At 35.7% G+C, this 16,699-nt stretch overlaps 2 protein-coding genes across 7 annotated transcripts in view; both read left to right on the top strand.

Annotated features, from left to right (window-relative positions):
• Nucleotides 1–424: 424 nt before the first annotated feature.
• zgc:171740 (uncharacterized protein LOC795694 homolog) lies at nt 425–9,588 on the top strand. Its single transcript, XM_058759341.1, has 6 exons — nt 425–574; nt 2,000–2,175; nt 3,027–3,464; nt 4,832–5,042; nt 6,035–6,058; nt 6,170–9,588. Exons 3-6 carry the CDS (start codon nt 3,078–3,080, stop codon nt 6,352–6,354), a joined length of 807 nt encoding a protein of 268 aa, XP_058615324.1. The 5' UTR covers nt 425–574; nt 2,000–2,175; nt 3,027–3,077; the 3' UTR covers nt 6,355–9,588.
• A 186-nt stretch (nt 9,589–9,774) lies between these two features.
• Nucleotides 9,775–16,699, top strand: part of dixdc1b (DIX domain containing 1b) — a 31,395-nt gene continuing 24,470 nt past the window's right edge. For 3 of the 6 annotated variants that reach the window (XM_058758612.1, XM_058758617.1, XM_058758611.1), the window contains exon 1: nt 13,993–14,289. In XM_058758612.1, coding sequence (XP_058614595.1) covers nt 14,230–14,289 — 60 coding nt within the window. In that variant the 5' untranslated portion in view covers nt 13,993–14,229. Of the gene's footprint in view, nt 10,045–13,992; nt 14,290–16,699 lie in introns of those variants that run through there. The other 3 variants (XM_058758613.1, XM_058758614.1, XM_058758615.1) reach the window with 3 other exon arrangements.

Below are 16,699 nucleotides of genomic sequence, written 5' to 3'. Positions count from 1 at the left end.
TCCTATGAGGGGTAGGTTTATGTGTAGGGCTGGTGTAGGGCAATAGAAAATACAGTTTGTACAGTATAAAAACCATTATGCCTATGGAATGTCCCCATAAAACATGGAAACACAACGTGTGTACACACACGTACATATTTATATGTTCTCTTCCAGTGTGTATGCTGCTTAGATTTATTGTGGTGTGTTTACAATGATAACTCAGTGACACTTTACAATGAGGTAAAATGCATTAATAACAATTTTAAAATTTAAATTAAAATATTATGCTCATGTTATTTAAAAGAGGTTTAGCAAAGATTTTTTGTTTTGTTTGTTTTTTTAATGAAAATGAATCAAATTAATCGGACATGGCAACACTGGAAGAAACCCTCGTTTAGGCAGGCGCCAGTTTTTCTCGCGTGATTACACGTTCTGACGTCATACTTCTTTGCGTTAGTCAAGGGAACTGCAGAGCGATTCACCTATATTTCTGTACAGAGCGTTTTCGTTCATTTAGTATTTTATCGTTTATGCGTTCCCGATTAAACACACATTTTATGGCTGTAATAGGACGTTGCAACGGATATTTTGGGTAAGATCTCATATGCATTCAGTTACCTTAATTATATTCTGCAAGAGACAGTCTATGGCTGTGTCTCAAAACCCAGTGTTCTGCCTATCTAGACTGCATTTTTGGACATCATAAGCGTCCGTCTTAGCAAAACTAGTCTTGGTAGGCAGCTCTCTGGGTTCATGCATACATGTAAATGTCTTACTGCATCACAATAATGCACAATAGTGCAATCGCTGTACTACTGCATCTTACCGTTAACGTACTTCTTTGGAAAACCAGCAGGGCCAAAGTGAACTGTCATTTGTACTTTATTTTGATCATGCTTGATTGTGGTAAATTATTCTAACAGGCCCACGTACCATATAAAACTTCAAGTATCAACACTGTTAATAACAGTAATGTTATTTTTAAAATGAAACCATTAAAAAAAATCGTTTTTGTCAATTGAAATAAAGTTTAAATAAATCAAAACAAATATTAGATGAAAAATAGATGAAAACTAAAAATAAAACAGAATTAAAATAAATGTATGATAGATAGATAGATAGATAGATAGATAGATAGATAGATAGATAACAAAATTACTTAGACTGAAATTAAAATTAGAAACTGAAGATATAAAAATAAAAGCTAAATATTAATACATTCTTTAAGAATACAGAATTAATATAACCCAATTAAAATTCTAAACTAGTTAAAAAAAGAGTGTCACAAATGTGACCCTGGACCACATTTTTCGAAATTGAGATTTATACATCAGCTGAAAGCTGAATAAATAAGCTTTCCATTGATGTATGGTTTGTTAGGATCGGACAACAATTTGTCTGAGATACAACTATTTGAAAATCTGGAATCTGAGGGTGCAAAACAATCTAAATACTGAGAAAATTGCCTTTAAAGTTGTCCAAATGAAGTTCTTAGCAATGCATATTACTAATCAAAAATTAAGTTTTAATATATTTACGGTAAGAAATTTACAAAATATCTTCATGGAACATGATCTTCACTTAATAGCCTAATGATTTTGGCATAAAAGAAAAATGGATAATTTTGACCCTTTCAATGTATTTTTGGCTATTGCTACAAATATACCCCAGCGACTTAAGACTGGTTTTGTGGTCCAGGGTCACAAATGTTATAGACTTTCTGGAAAAAAGATTAGATTGACTATAATATGAAGATTAAATTTTAATACTGACTGTAATTTATATTTGTCTGATTTGATCTGCAGTTAATTTATTAGTTAGGCTGGCTTATCAATATTGAAGTGTTTCTTATATAAAACTTACTTTAATAGGGTCACCTCTTCAAATCCCTCATCATAGAGTGACAGAGTTTTGCTTCCTTTTGGGAAATATTAATTAATAGCAAACACAAGCATATATTGACTCACAGAATAAATAATCTAATCTTAGAATAACTAATACTTTATTGTATGAGCAGGATGGGTTGTGCAGACCTCATGTTATAGCTTGCTCTGTGTGGACATCACCGCCACCGTGGAAGAAAACGGCAGCTCATGGCACCAGGCCTACTCAAACTCGGGCCCCAGCCCCCTCCCAGCACCACCCGAACACTTGTGCAAGGCCTGCAGAGGCCAGTTTGACACCGTAAGAACGGTAAATCAGGTTACTTCTACTCCAATTCTGCTGTTAAAGGGATAGTCCACCCCAAAATGAAAATTCTGTCATTAATTACCCTCATGTCATTCCAAACCCGTAAGACCTTCATTCATCTTCGGAACACAAATTAAGATATTTTTTATTAAATCTGAGAGCTCTCTGTCCCTGCATAGACAGCAACGCAACTGCAGTGTTCCCAGGCCCACAAACGTAGCAAGGACATCGGTAAAACAGTCCATGTGACATCAGTGGCTCAACTTCAAGCTACGAGTAAGAAAACAAAAATAACGGTTTTATTCAGCAATTGTTCTCCCCGAGTTACCATCTTCCTCCATTTTGGAGAGTGCCACGACGCATGTGCGCGCTTTCCCCAGAATGTAATCAACGTAATCAGCGTTGTTTACGTTCAGCATGCGCACGTTTTCTCCTGAACGTAAACAACGCTGATTAAGGAAGATGATAACTCGGGGAGAAGAACTGTTGAATAAATTATGTTATTTTTGTTTTCTTTTTGCGCACAAAAAGTATTCTCGTCGCTTCGCAAAATTAAAGTTGAGCCACTGATGTCACATGGACTGTTTTACCGATGTCCTTGCTACGTTTCTGGGCCTGGGAACATTGCAGTTGCGTTGCTGTCTAAGCAGGGTCAGAAAGCTCTCAGATTTATAAAATATGTTAATTTGTGTTCCGAAGATGAACGAAGGTCTCACGGGTTTGGAACGACATGAGGATGAGTAATTAATGACAGAATTTTCATTTTTGGGTGAACTATCCCTTTAAAATAAAAGTCCAGATAAATTCTTCTAATTGGATTTGAGCGTTTTTGCTGATTTCAATCCATTTCATAGCATGTCTGCGCGGACTGCAAAAACAACTTCTGCAGCCGCTGCTCGGTGCAGATGGACCTCCGGCCACGGATGTGCCACACCTGTCAGCGGCTCCACTGCACCCTCTTTGAACGGGCAGAGTTGATGAGGCTGAAGGTGAAGGACCTCCGTGACTATCTCCATCTGCACGAAACCCCCACGCAGATGTGCCGAGAGAAGGAGGAGCTGGTGGAGCTGGTGCTGGCTCAACAAACTCCCAGGTGCAGCGGCAGCGCCTCTGCGCCTCCTCTGCCTTCCCATCCTCTCGCAGAATCTGAAGCCCTCACGGAGGAGGAGGATGACGAGGACGAGGACGAAGAGGGTGAAGAGGAGGAGGAGGAGGAAGAAGAAGATGGAGATAGAGATGGAGAAGGAGAAGATGAAGAGGGCGAAGAAGATGATGAGGATGATGAGGAAGAGGTATGGATAAAACATGCTGTGTTTTTGTATATAGTAGGGTTGTCATGATACCATAAATATGTCTTACGATACTATACCAGCTGAAGTATCACGATACCATTCAGTATTGTGTTAATTTAAAATTCAATTCTACAAAATAAATCAAAATTTCATAAATAAATAGATGTAAATGAAACCAGACAAGATTTTTCTCTGAATACTTTGTTAATGTGAATGAATGACTAGTTATTGTTATCCATGAAATGATGTAAACAAAACTCATCTTAGCACTGCACAGAAGCTGCATGAAGTGACATTTAGATGTGGCATTTATACATTTAGACCATTTATAATTTCATAAATAATGTTATGAGATTAATGTTTTAAATTCAGAATTCTAAATATAGAAATATGTTGGAAAAGAAATGTAATATGCCTACTTTTAGATGGGAAGCTTAAAACCGCCAGCAGGTGGCAGCAAGTGTTCGTGATTGAATCACTGAGTCATTCAAACTATTCTTTCAAAACGGCTGAATCTTTCAGGAGTGAATCAAATGACTGTTTTTAGGAATGGCTTAGTGAATCAGTGATTCGCCCAAGCCAACTCGGATTTGGATTCGAACACAGAAACGAAACAAAAACAGCACTCTTGACTCTTGCTCGTGTCGTATTGCCAAACTGTTAGGAGCATTTTTGCTCGCATATCCTGAAATTTCCAAGTTAGCTGCATGTATATTAAAAAAATACTTTTATAATGTTAAAATATATAATGATATATATATAATGATTGATTATTGATTGTGAATGATTGATTATTAATTATATGATTGATAAAAACCAAGTGCAAAGCCGCTATGCTGATGAATGGATTTGCATTCGTGATCGCAAAGATGCTTCCAGAAACAAACTATTACACCTTTTCTAGAAGTGGATAAATGAATAAACCTGTGAGAATATTTTCTTGTAAGATATTATGATGTTGAATAAGTGATGCTTGAGCTGCTATTTTTTAAAATAACATCAGACGGTCTGAATCAGGCCCTTTCTTCTGATAAACTGCAGCATGAACAACGACGTAGTACGAAGTACTTCTCATTGCAAACTGAACTGAAACGTCGGGAAACACCTAATACCATAATTAGCATATACACAGCCTGTCAATCAACTTTCTGCTGGCATGCATGTTCAAATGAATGTTTTAAACAGTGTTCCTGCCGTGCATACAACATATCTTACGGTACTACCGTTTAAAAAATGCAATGGCACCACTGGTATTTTTAAGCTTTAGGATCGCGATACTACCGTAGTACCGGTATATCGTGCAACCCTAGTATGTAGTAGAAGCCTCCTGTCCAGATATAATCGTGTTTTATTTGTGCTTCACTTAGTCCACAGACAGTGAGGAGACGCTGGTGCACAGCAGAAGAGCCTCTCTGTCTGACCTGAGCAGGGTGGAGGACATCGAAGGCCTCAGCGTGCGGCAGCTGAAGGAGATTCTGGCTCGTAACTTTGTGAACTACCAGGGCTGCTGTGAGAAATGGGAACTAATGGAGAAGGTCACCCACCTCTTTAATGATCAGAAAGACCTTCACAACCTTGGTACGTCTTTCTGCATGAACACTGTGAAACCATAATAGTGGTATTGTGAAATATGTTTACTATTTAAAATAACTGCTTTCTATTTGAATATATTTTAAAATGTAATTTATTCCTGTGATTTTAAATCTGAATTTTAGCATCATTACTCCAGTCACATGATCCTTCAGAAATCATTCTAATATTCAGATTTTCTGATCAAAAAACATTTATTATTATTATTATGTTTTAAACAGCTGAGTAGAATTTTTTAAGGTTTCTTTGATGAATAGAAAATTCAGAAGAACAGCATTTATCGGAAATAGAAATATTTTGCAACAATATAAATGTCTTTCTGCAAATCAGCATATTAGAATGATTTCTGAAGGATCATGTGACACTGAAGACTGGAGTAATGATGCAGAAAATTTTGCATTGTCATCACAGGACTAAATAACATTTTAAAATATATTTAAATAGAAAGCAGTTATTTTAAATAGTAAAAATATTTCACAATATTACTGCTTTAGCTGTATTTTGGATTTTTTTTTAAAAATGCAAGCTTGGTGTGCAGAGGAGAATTGCTGTCCAAAAAACTTTTGACTGGTAGTGTATAATGTTACAAGATTAAAATAAATTGAAATAAATGTTTTTATTCTATTCTTTCTATTCATCAAAAACAAAAATCCTGATGTAAAAATGTATCATAAAATATATCATGGCATGACACTGAAGACTGGAATAAGGGATGCTGAAAATGCAATTTGCCATGACAGGAATAAATTGTATTTTAACATAGAAAGTAAATAGAAAACAGTTATGTTAACTTGTAATAATATTTCACAGTATTACTGATTGTACTGTATTTTTGATAAAAAATAAATGCAGTCTTTGTGAGTATAAGAGACCTTTTTTACCAATCCCAATCTTTTGAATGGCAATGTAACTTAAATCATCATAGTGTTGTTCTTCAGTTTGACTGTAATTGACGTTTTTGCACTTTCTTTTACTTTCAGTTTCAAATACAAAAACAGAAGCAGGTATGTTTTATAAATACCATGGCGATTAGTCCCAAAATGCTATATAAAAATAAAAAGTTAGACAATTGTTGAATTTGTGTCTGATAATTGAATCTCTCACCGCTCTTCCAGCTGATCCTGCTGAGCCCAGCGGCCAGGAGGAGAACCTGTGCAAGATCTGCATGGACTCCCCCATTGACTGCGTTCTGCTGGAGTGCGGCCACATGGTCACATGCAGCAAGTGTGGGAAACGCATGAACGAGTGTCCCATCTGCCGGCAGTACGTGGTTCGAGCCGTGCATGTCTTCAGATCGTGAAATTCGAGTGCAAGAGACAGACTGTCCCCTACAGGTTGTTGCTTTTTCACACATTGAGCAACATTTTCTCAACATTTTTTTGACAATGCTCCATTTTGCTGCTTTGTTTATAAGTTTACATGATTAAATGTGCACTTATTTGTTTTTTCATCGCAACCGTGTTAAAGTATGGCTTCAAAGTTGTGTTTCATTTATTTGTTGACTTTTGCACTTTTTTTAATTATTAGGATTTTTTTCTTTATATCCATCCTACAACATTTGCATTACTGATAGTAAGTATATAATAAGCAAACAAGGTTTAATGGAAAAAGTTGCATCAATCATGAATGTTTATTAGAGGTTAAGACGTCAAAAAGTGTGTCTGTCTGCATAAAGAACACATTTAAATGGGTGGAATACACTTTGAAATGTCTGGGATGTGAAAACGGGGTAAGATGGTTGAATTGAATTTTTATTTGGTGCACTGATTTTCATGTTGTTTCTGTATTTAAGTCTGTACAATAGTTCACCATTGCAAATCACCACTAAATAGTGACCACTTCAGGGGTCATTCCACTCTTGGTTAAAGAAATAGTTCACCCAAAAATGAAAATTTACCCTTGGGCCATTCAAGATGTAGATGAGTTTGTTTCTTCATCAGAAGAACCGATCTGGAGAAATTATATGACTTGCTCACCAAAGGATCCTCTGCAGTGAATGGGTGCCGTCAGAATGAGAGTCCAAACAGCTGATAAAAACATCACAATAATTCACAAGTAATCCACACAACCCCAGTCCGTCAATTAACATTTTGTAAAAAGCTGCACATTTGTTAGTAACAAATCTATCATTCATTTGTTTTAACCTTAAACCCTGGGTTCCCACTAAAATACAAGTCCTCAAGCCATCATATTGCTTTCTTCCCTAAAAAAAAAGTATAAAGAATTTAGATTAAGCACCATTTACAAGCAAAATCAGTCCAAAAGTGTTCTAAACAAATATGTTGATGGATTTTGATGTGAGAGGACATCAGGGGATGGACTGTTTCACTTGAGGAAGCGTTATTATGGATTATGGACTCATATTTTGACCAGAAGCAATGGTTTACAGTTTAATGATCAATTTGTTTCTTACAAACACGCAACTTTTCTTCACAAGATGTTAACTGAGCGACTGGAGTTGTGTTGTGGATTATTGTTATGTTTTTATCAGCTGTTTGAACTCTCATTCTGACGGCACCCATTTACTGCAGAGGATCCATTGGTGAGCAAGTGATGTAATGATACATTTCTCCAAATCTGTTTCTTTGATGAAACAAATTCATCTACATCTTGCATGGCCAGAGGATAAATACATTTTCAGCAAATTTTCATTTTTGGATGAACTATTCCTTTAAATTATTACGCACTCTACCAGTATTGGTACTTGTTTCTTGTGAGTAGGTGCTATTTTCCAAGCTCTGTGCACTTAGAGATTACAAACCATTCCACTATCTCATGCTTTGGTCTTGACTTCATATCTTAGGCAGAACCAGTACTTCCAAACTGCCAAGAAACCTTTTCTGGCTTTGCTTTTGCTTCAGTACATTCTTTCTTTTATTACACTGGTGGCTAGTTCTCCACCATTACTAGTATTACTAACAAGTCAGTGTTAGTCACAAGGTGCTCATTACTGCCTACATTTATTGTTGTATGATAAAGTGTGTTAACCTAATAAAAAATTTTCATGGAGTGATAAAGCCAATCATAACTGTACATTTTTTTCAAAAAATTCTTGAAATCTCTCATTTTTAAACTTGAAGGCTCACACTTAAGATACGATGTTTTAATGATTAAAAAAAGTTTGATAAAAATTGCAAGTTTACGAATGTATCATAATTGTGGTTATGTAGGAATGTTTTAATTTAAAATCTTTATCCGTTGCATATCTCTGATTCCTTGTTTTTTTGAGCTGAATGTAGATGACACTGAGATCTGTCTAAACCAATTAGCCCATCTCTAAAACACAACAGATGATCTTCTAAACAAGATATCTGGCTTAAAAAGTTCAGTCTTTTGAATTTTCTCTCTTATTATTGGAGACTTTTGACAGGATATGCAACCTGTACATATTCTATATTTTGATAGCTTTGTGTTTTATGTATTTGCATCAATTTATCAATCAAACAGCCACATGATAAAACCTAAAAGATCTCAATTACTTACTGTCTTTGTTTCACTGGTCATTGCAAATGTCTAGTGAGTCCAAACCCAGCATGAACGTCCATAACCTCCCCACAATATATGAAAAAGTTGATGATGGACAGGCGCGTAGCAAAACAATTGAGCGATGGGTGTAAATTTCTGCTCAGTTCTGCGGTGCTTGGAGCTTTCATTTTGTGCTTTAACGGCTCTAGTTAAAAAAACTAATAAATGGGCAGAATGAGATTTACATGTTAAGTCAAAATCCAAGTAATTTATGTTATTTATGTAATAGCAAAGGTGCCCAAATATGTGTGTGTATGTGCAAAGTGGAGTTATATCCCTTGAAATATCAGTAGGTTGTGTTGCGGTCTGAAGATTTAAATATCTGCAGAAATTTTGTGAAAATAAATATGATCTAAAGCTCAATTAAAACTTAAAAGTGTGAAAAAAATAAACATAGCATTATTTGGAAGCTAAAGCGTCTTTGCAAATATATTTTCATTGAATGCAGCACTGAGAAATTGTGTGCAACGAGAAAAAATGTAAAACATTGGATGTCTATCTAGACTTATGGGGAAAAAATTAAGAATATGAGGGGGGGAAATAAGAGATCTGCATGCATGAGCAAAGAAAAAGATTATTGAAAGGTGCTTAGAAATGCCTGAATTAACTTTTCCAGGTTGAGAGGAGACACTGGATTCTGTATTAACTTTTGTGTATCGTTTTGTAAATTGTTTGGGTTTGTTTGTTTTTAGATTCTTTGAGACTGTGATTTTCTTTTATCCTGTATGAAATATAATCGAATCAACTGATAACTCAAACGCTGTTCCGGATGTAGTAAACATTTATCATATAACTAGCATGTCAGATTGCCAATATTGTCTTTAATATGCAGTGAGCCTGATGTGCTAAATGCTGTATTCCTGTAAAACACTACATTGGAAGGTGATAAGGTTTATAATTATTGATAAATTTATATATTTTTAAATTTTGTTACTATACATGGTTGTTCTTGTGCAAATATCTGTTTTTTTGTTTTGTTTTGTTTTTTTGTATCAATAAACAAACCTACAACAGCTAAACGTGTCACTTGGGATTTATTTTAATAACTATTTTATTTTACGGTTTTGCGTCAATAGTCCAGTTATAAAATTTATTTTCTGACTGCATTACAGTTTGCAGCTTTTACAGCAGGGGGAGACACAGGCCACTAAAACACACAAACAAAAAAATAAAATCACACACAACAGGGTAAAATTAGCCTTTCATCTCGACAGTGATGATTCAGAACTCTTGCACTATGAATTTTGCAGCCACATAAATGTCAAATCAGAAAAACTATTTAAACCAATGGCTGTTTAGCGCACGTGCTTCTGTTTCTGGTAACCATAGAAACAATGACCGGTGCAGATTCATAGTCTGCTGCTGTGATTTACTTTCTACTGGTGGAAAGTTATAACTATATTTACATGAATGTGGATTACCAAAATTACTAATGATATCGTCAAGAAAGCGGGAGAAACCTAAGGTAGGTCGCTCAAACTTTAAGAACTGATTTCTGTTAACATGTTTTGAATGCTAACGCTAGTTTTAACGTTCAGAGGCTGCTGAGAACGTGTTTAACAAGCCCGCTTGTCTTTACAAGTTGCAGTAAGTTTTATTTCTTCTCGCCTGGTTAGCCATGTTCAATCGGAGTCAGCAGTTTAAGTAAACACTTAAGTCTTGTAGTGTAAATGATGGAAATCTCTGGGAGAGTTTTGGCTGAAATTCTTAACAAAATGAATAAATCAAAACACAAACGTTTATCACTTCGTACGTTAGATCAGCAAGATGCTGCATTCGCCATCTGTGGTGAAATCTGTAAATTAAACCTCAGAAGTGGAAGACAGGTGTAATCCTAAAGGATTTCAGCTTGAAGTGTGATAGAAATGTGAATTAATGAAATATTTTGTGCTATATCTGAGCCACACTGCATTTTTATGAGGTCTCTGAAGATTTGAATTGTAAAGGCATATGGAACTAATTATTAAAATGAGCCACTGTTAAATGTCTTAGAAAAAACCACAGTAAACTATAAATTACACAGTTTGCACAACAAAAGCAATAATTAAAATCTTACCAGTAGACTCGGTAAGTATAGCTCATTTAACTGTCTACAAATTATTTATTGTTTAGATTATCTTCTATTATAATGCTTTTGATAAAACGTTATAATAAATACTTTTTAAATAAATGATGATGATGATGATGATGATCTTTGTGCCATATGTACACTGCACAGAAGCTGCATATACAGTGGGGCAAAAAAGTATTTAGTCAGCCACCAATTGTGCAAGTTCTCCGACTTAAAAAGATGAGAGAGGCCTGTAATTTTCATCATAGGTATACCTCAACTATGAGAGACAAAATGAGAAAAAAAAAATCCAGAAAAATCACATTGTAGGATTTTTAAATAATTTATTTGCAAATTATGGTGGAAATTAAGTATTTGGCCAATAACAAAATTTCATCTCAATACTTTGTTATATACCCTTTGTTGGCAATGACAGAGGTCAAACGTTTTCTGCAAGTCTTCACAAGGTTTTCGCACACTGTTGCTGGTATTTTGGCCCATTCCTCCATGCAGATCTCCTCTAGAGCAGTAATGTTTTGGGGCTGTCGCTGGGCAACACGGACTTTCAACTCCTCCAAGATTTTCGATGGGGTTGAGATCTGGAGACTGGCTAGGCCACCCAGGACCTTGAAATGCTTCTTATGAAGCCACTCCTTCGCTGCCCGGGCGGTGTGTTTGGGATCATTGTCATGCTGAAAGACCCAGCCACGTTTCATCTTCAATGCCCTTGCTGATGGAAGGAGGTTTTCACTCAAAATCTCACGATACATGGCCCCATTCATTCTTTCGTTTACACAGATCAGTCGTCCTGGTCCCTTTGCAGAAAAACAGCCCCAAAGCATGATGTTTCCACCCCATGCTTCACAGTAGGTATGGTGTTCTTTGGATGCAACTCAGCATTCTTTCTCCTCCAAACACGACAAGTTGAGTTTTTACCAAAAAGTTCTATTTTGGTTTCATCTGACCATATGATCATCCAAATGCTCTCTAGCAAACTTCAGACGGGCCGGACATGTACTGGCTTAAGCAGGGGGACACGTCTGGCACTGCAGGATTTGTTACTTTGGTCCCAGCTCTCTGCAGGTCATTCACTAGGTCCCCGTGTGGTTCTGGGATTTTGCTCACAGTTCTTGTGATCATTTTGACCCCACGGGTGAGATCTTGCGTGGAGCCCCAGATCGAGGGAGATTGTCAGTGGTCTTGTATGTCTTCCATTTTCTAACAATTGCTCCCACAGTTGATTTCTTCACACCAAGCTGCTTACCTATTGCAGATTCAGTCTTCCCAGCCTGGTGCAGGTCTACAATTTTGTTTCTGGTGTCCTTTGACAGCTCTTTGGTCTTGGCCATGGTGGAGTTTGGAGTTGGACTGTTTGAGGTTGTGGACAGGTGTCTTTTATACTGATAACGAGTTCAAACAGATGCCATTAATACAGGTAACGAGTGGAGGACAGAGGAGCCTTTTAAAGAAGAAGTTACAGGTCTGTGAGAGCCAGAAATCTTGCTTGTTTGTAGGTGACCAAATACTTATTTTACCAAGGAATTTACCAATTAATTCTTTAAAAATCCTACAATGTGATTTTCTGGATTTTTTTTTTTCTCATTTTGTCTCTCATAGTTGAGGTATACCTATGATGAAAATTACAGGCCTCTCTCATCTTTTTAAGTGGGAGAACTTGCACAATTGGTGGCTGACTAAATACTTTTTTGCCCCACTGTATACCATGCATTGATTTGAAGTCTGCTTAATACCACACAAATAGGTGTATATTATATGTGACACAAATGCATTTACACAGGAATTACAATTGTAGAAATAATGCTTTGAAATGTATTAAATGTTTTAATCCCACTATAAGGTTTCAAATATTATAATAAATACTTTTAAAATAATAATAATAATAAATTATTATTGTAATATAAATTATTATTATTTAAATATTATTTATAATAATACTATTAAAATAATAATGGCATTATTGTTGTTGTTATTATTATTATTATTATTATTATTTAAAAAGTATTTATAATTTTCGAAACCTTATTAATGGGCAGCCCATGCATAAAACAAATAATTTGTATAGTTAAATAAATGAGCTCTACCAAACCTGTGGCATTTTATAATTTAAAATGAAATTATCTTTTTGTGTGTGTGTGCAATCTGTGGTATGTATTGTATAATTGATAATTTGTTTTTAATTTGCTGATCTTTTATCATTTTCATTCATCATTTAAAAAAAAAAAAAACCTTTTAAGATTTAAAACATTTAATGAAATTCATTATTAAAATCCAAATGCCATTATTTGTTATTATTATTGTTGTTATTATTGGCTATTTAGAACCATGTTTTCTCAGGTGAAAGACAAGTGCACTTCCGTAATATACTTAAAGCGCGCACTAATTTTGTACTTGATATACTAAAAATGATCCTTTAGTACTTCTTAAGGTCAACTTAAGATCATCTAAGTGTTCTCAGCTGTGCTATTTTGTGACACCATGAATATGAACTAAAATGCACTTTTAACATACTATCTTTGCATTTAAAAAATGTATTTAATTACCACTTGTAGTACACTTGAACCCATCTTTCATACACTCAGTGTACTACAAGTGGTAGCTAAATACATTTTTTAAATACAAAGGTAGTATGTTAAAAGTGCATTTTAGTTCATATTCATAGTGTCTCAAAATAGAGTACACTTAGATGATCTTAAGTTGACCTTAAGAAGTAAAGGATAATTTTTAGTATATTAAGTACAAAATTAGTGTGTGAAAATAGAGCACTTTACATTATGGAAGTGCACTTGTTTTTCACCTGGGTTTGCCTCTCAGTTGTAGTTCTTACAGCAGGGGGAGACACAGACATTTAATTAAAAATAAATAAATGAATAAAATAATAGACAAAATATGCCCTAATTGTAGAGGTAACCTTTTATCTCTATAGTAATGTTTCTGTAACTCAGTGTAAATATATATAGAAAAAAAACTAATTGTTATAAGTTTTGTATATAAAAAGTGTTGAGGCAGAAGCAGGAAGCATGAGGCAGACAGGAAGGATGTGGTCTAATGGGGCTGTACACAATGAAGCCATAGTAAACTGCGTACAGAATCATGATTTTTAAACATTGTGTTGTGGTGTTGGTTTTAAACAAGGAGGGACTGTATGGTGTGATATCCAGGCTAGAGCACCTCTGCTGTGCTTTGCGTTCAAAAAGTTTTAATTCAACTTAAAATGAGTCATTTCAGTTATATAACCTAATGTGCATTTCACGGTCCCAGACCAATGTACTTTTCAGCACAGAAGCTAGAGACAGAAAGCAGCCAACATAAGCTCAAGCGTCGCCATAACGACCGTGGAGCAGCTGCTGCGGACGCATGCGCATTACCTCTCTCCCCATCCGCGTCCACCTCGTATCCTGTTTCAGGTCTAGCGAGCTAACGGGGTGGCACATATGGCCATCGCCGTGGTTGAGGTATTTTCTGTAGTTTCCTTTGTTTACCTCGGTTCCTCCGATATGCGGTTAAAACGCTCTCGCTGACTGAGGACGTTAACATTTTCCACTCGCGCTCCTCTCACCTTGATAAGAAGAAGTCGGAAGAATGATCGCATCCCTGTCTAAAGGAAATCTGCTTGACGTGCTGCAGGAGGGTCCTAATGAGGTACTGAACTCCTAAACCCTCATGTCTGTTTACACGTGCATTCTTCATTTCATTTGCTCATTTAGGTTCTATTAAGTCCAGGCTCACTAAAAAGTTAAAAGCGGTATAGCTGTCGCAACTTGTGAAGCGTTTTACACAAGAAAGTGCGGCGGCATTGCATTGTATTGTTTGCACCTTCTGTGAGCAGTTAATGTAGAACAACAGATACCAGGTTCTTTTGAATGTAGTATTTCATGCGCTAGAGCCAAGTTTGTTTACAGTCATTGTTTTTGTTTAACAGCTGAAATTTCATAGAGCACAAGTGGACTAAACAGTGCTGGAGACTTCTAATCAGAGAGAAGGATTGTCCTGGCAGCTAATAAACAATGGGAGACACAATCCTATTAATCCTGAATTTACAGAGACTGTTTAATGCCACACATGCATAAATAGGTTTATATGTATGTGGTGTGTGAATGAATTTACATGGAAATAACAATTACAGAGGTAATGCTTTGAAAATAATGTTTTACATGCAGTTGATTGAAACAATCATCATTGGTTGATGACATTATGAATTAAGACCAGTAAACTTTAAATTATGCCATAGATACCACAGTTTAATCAATAAAAGAGATAATTTCAGTAATTTGTTAGTAGTAATGCCACTGAAAGTCTATAAGAAAGTCTTGACAGCTGTTAAGCAATGGGAGACACAAACCTAATCATTCTGCATTTATAGAGACTGTTTAATGCCACACAAATGTAAATATATGTATATTATATAAATGCATTTACACCAGAATCACAATTGCATAAATATTGTGTTGAAAATAGTGCTTTTGATTTATGAAATTGTAGAAAATATGAAATTATGAATATCGAAACAGGAAGTGATAAAAGAAAATTATTAATAAAAATAGTAAGCCATAAATAATGCCATATGTACACCCCAGTTTGCACAGTATCACAATATTTGAGACACAGTCGGCTATTGTGCTGTACATGTAGTCAGCTCTCTACTGTGCTTACTTTGATATATTTTACAAATATCAGTGTAGTGCTGGATTACTTTATATTTTCAGTAGAATAACATGATAGTCTTTTAACTTATGTATAATTTAAATGCAGGAACTACCTCTAAATAAGTGTTAAAGTCCCTATAACCAGTAGAAATGACTATATCATGCACTTTGAAACGGAGATAAGTGTGGGAGGAGGAGTAAAGCATATTATGCCATTTCTGTAACCATGTGCATTCCCTACTGATGTTACCTAAGACTGAGTGCTTCTACATCTGCCTGCCCTCCGGTTGTAACCATTAAACCGCCAAGCGCTGTTCTCAAACCATTATTGATTTTTTGTTATGAATCCCAGCTGTCTTAGTCTCTACAGATATTTCAGGTTCACCTAGAATATGAGGTGAGAATACAGCACAACAGCAGGCTCCAGTGATGGAGATGTATCCATCTGTCGGGTCACTGTGGGAACAGACAGGTCATTTGTACAGCTGGCTGCGCAGGACTAGTGCTACCTTCCAGTTTTACAGCATGGTCAGCATTACAGTGCATCTGTGCCGAAAGCTCTCAGTGTTAGCTGTTCTCACTGGGAAGCCTGTCACTCTGAGCCACTGTTAGATTGAAGTGAGACAGATATGCTTCAGACAGAGCTTGCATTGTGTTAGTCAGCCCACCATGTGGCAAATCAATAAATGCTACTGTGCATGAAAGTCCTCGTGAAAAACATACAGAGCTCATTTTGTTTTCTTTATTTTGGTGTGCATGTGTTTTACTTGACTGTGCACATGTTGGCATTTGATGTGAACTACACGTTGGTTGGGAGGTTGAGGCCCAGGAAAGGTTTCCCCACAGTCTTCTAGATTAATAGGAGACTGTGTTGTGTCAAGGTGTGACATTTAATGTCATGAATGACTATTTTTGTGGAAGCTGTGATACATGATATATTTGATGAATGGGAAGTTGAAAATAACAAGTTATTTGAAGAAGAAATCTTTTATACCATTAAAATGTCTTTATTGTCATCCTTGCTGAATAAAAAAAAAGAATAATTTTTTCAAAAATCTAAATCTTACTGAATAGTGTATGTCATATATGAGAATTGTTTAAAAGAGTAGCTCACCCAAAACTTAAATTTTTGGCTTCATTTACTCCAAAATTACAATTTTCTCCCCCCAAAAAAAGAGACATTTTGAACTTCAATGCACTTTTTCATTATATTTAATGAACAGCCTTCGGGCTTTAAAAAGGAGCAGAAAGCATCATAAATTTGGTCCTTATGACTGCATTAAACTCCAAACTTAATATGATAATCTTGACATCTGTCCTATACTTATTGGTCATGAAATAAATAGTGATCTTGGATTGGAAACTTGTGATTGGATCAGTATTTTGTTGGAACTTTTTTTTTTTTT

Source organism: Onychostoma macrolepis, chromosome 21, assembly GCF_012432095.1.
Source record: "Onychostoma macrolepis isolate SWU-2019 chromosome 21, ASM1243209v1, whole genome shotgun sequence".
Taxonomy (NCBI): Eukaryota; Metazoa; Chordata; class Actinopteri; order Cypriniformes; family Cyprinidae; genus Onychostoma; species Onychostoma macrolepis.
This window is presented reverse-complemented; position numbering and strand designations above follow the sequence as displayed.

Coding starts and splice junctions, on each gene's coding strand:
- zgc:171740 (XM_058759341.1), top strand. CDS start 3,078: ATGGACCTCCGGCCACGGATGTGCCACACCTGTCAGCGGCTCCACTGC. Junction 3,465..4,831: donor ATGAGGATGATGAGGAAGAG/GTATGGATAAAA, acceptor TGCTTCACTTAG/TCCACAGACAGTGAGGAGAC. Junction 6,059..6,169: donor AAATACAAAAACAGAAGCAG/GTATGTTTTATA, acceptor CCGCTCTTCCAG/CTGATCCTGCTGAGCCCAGC.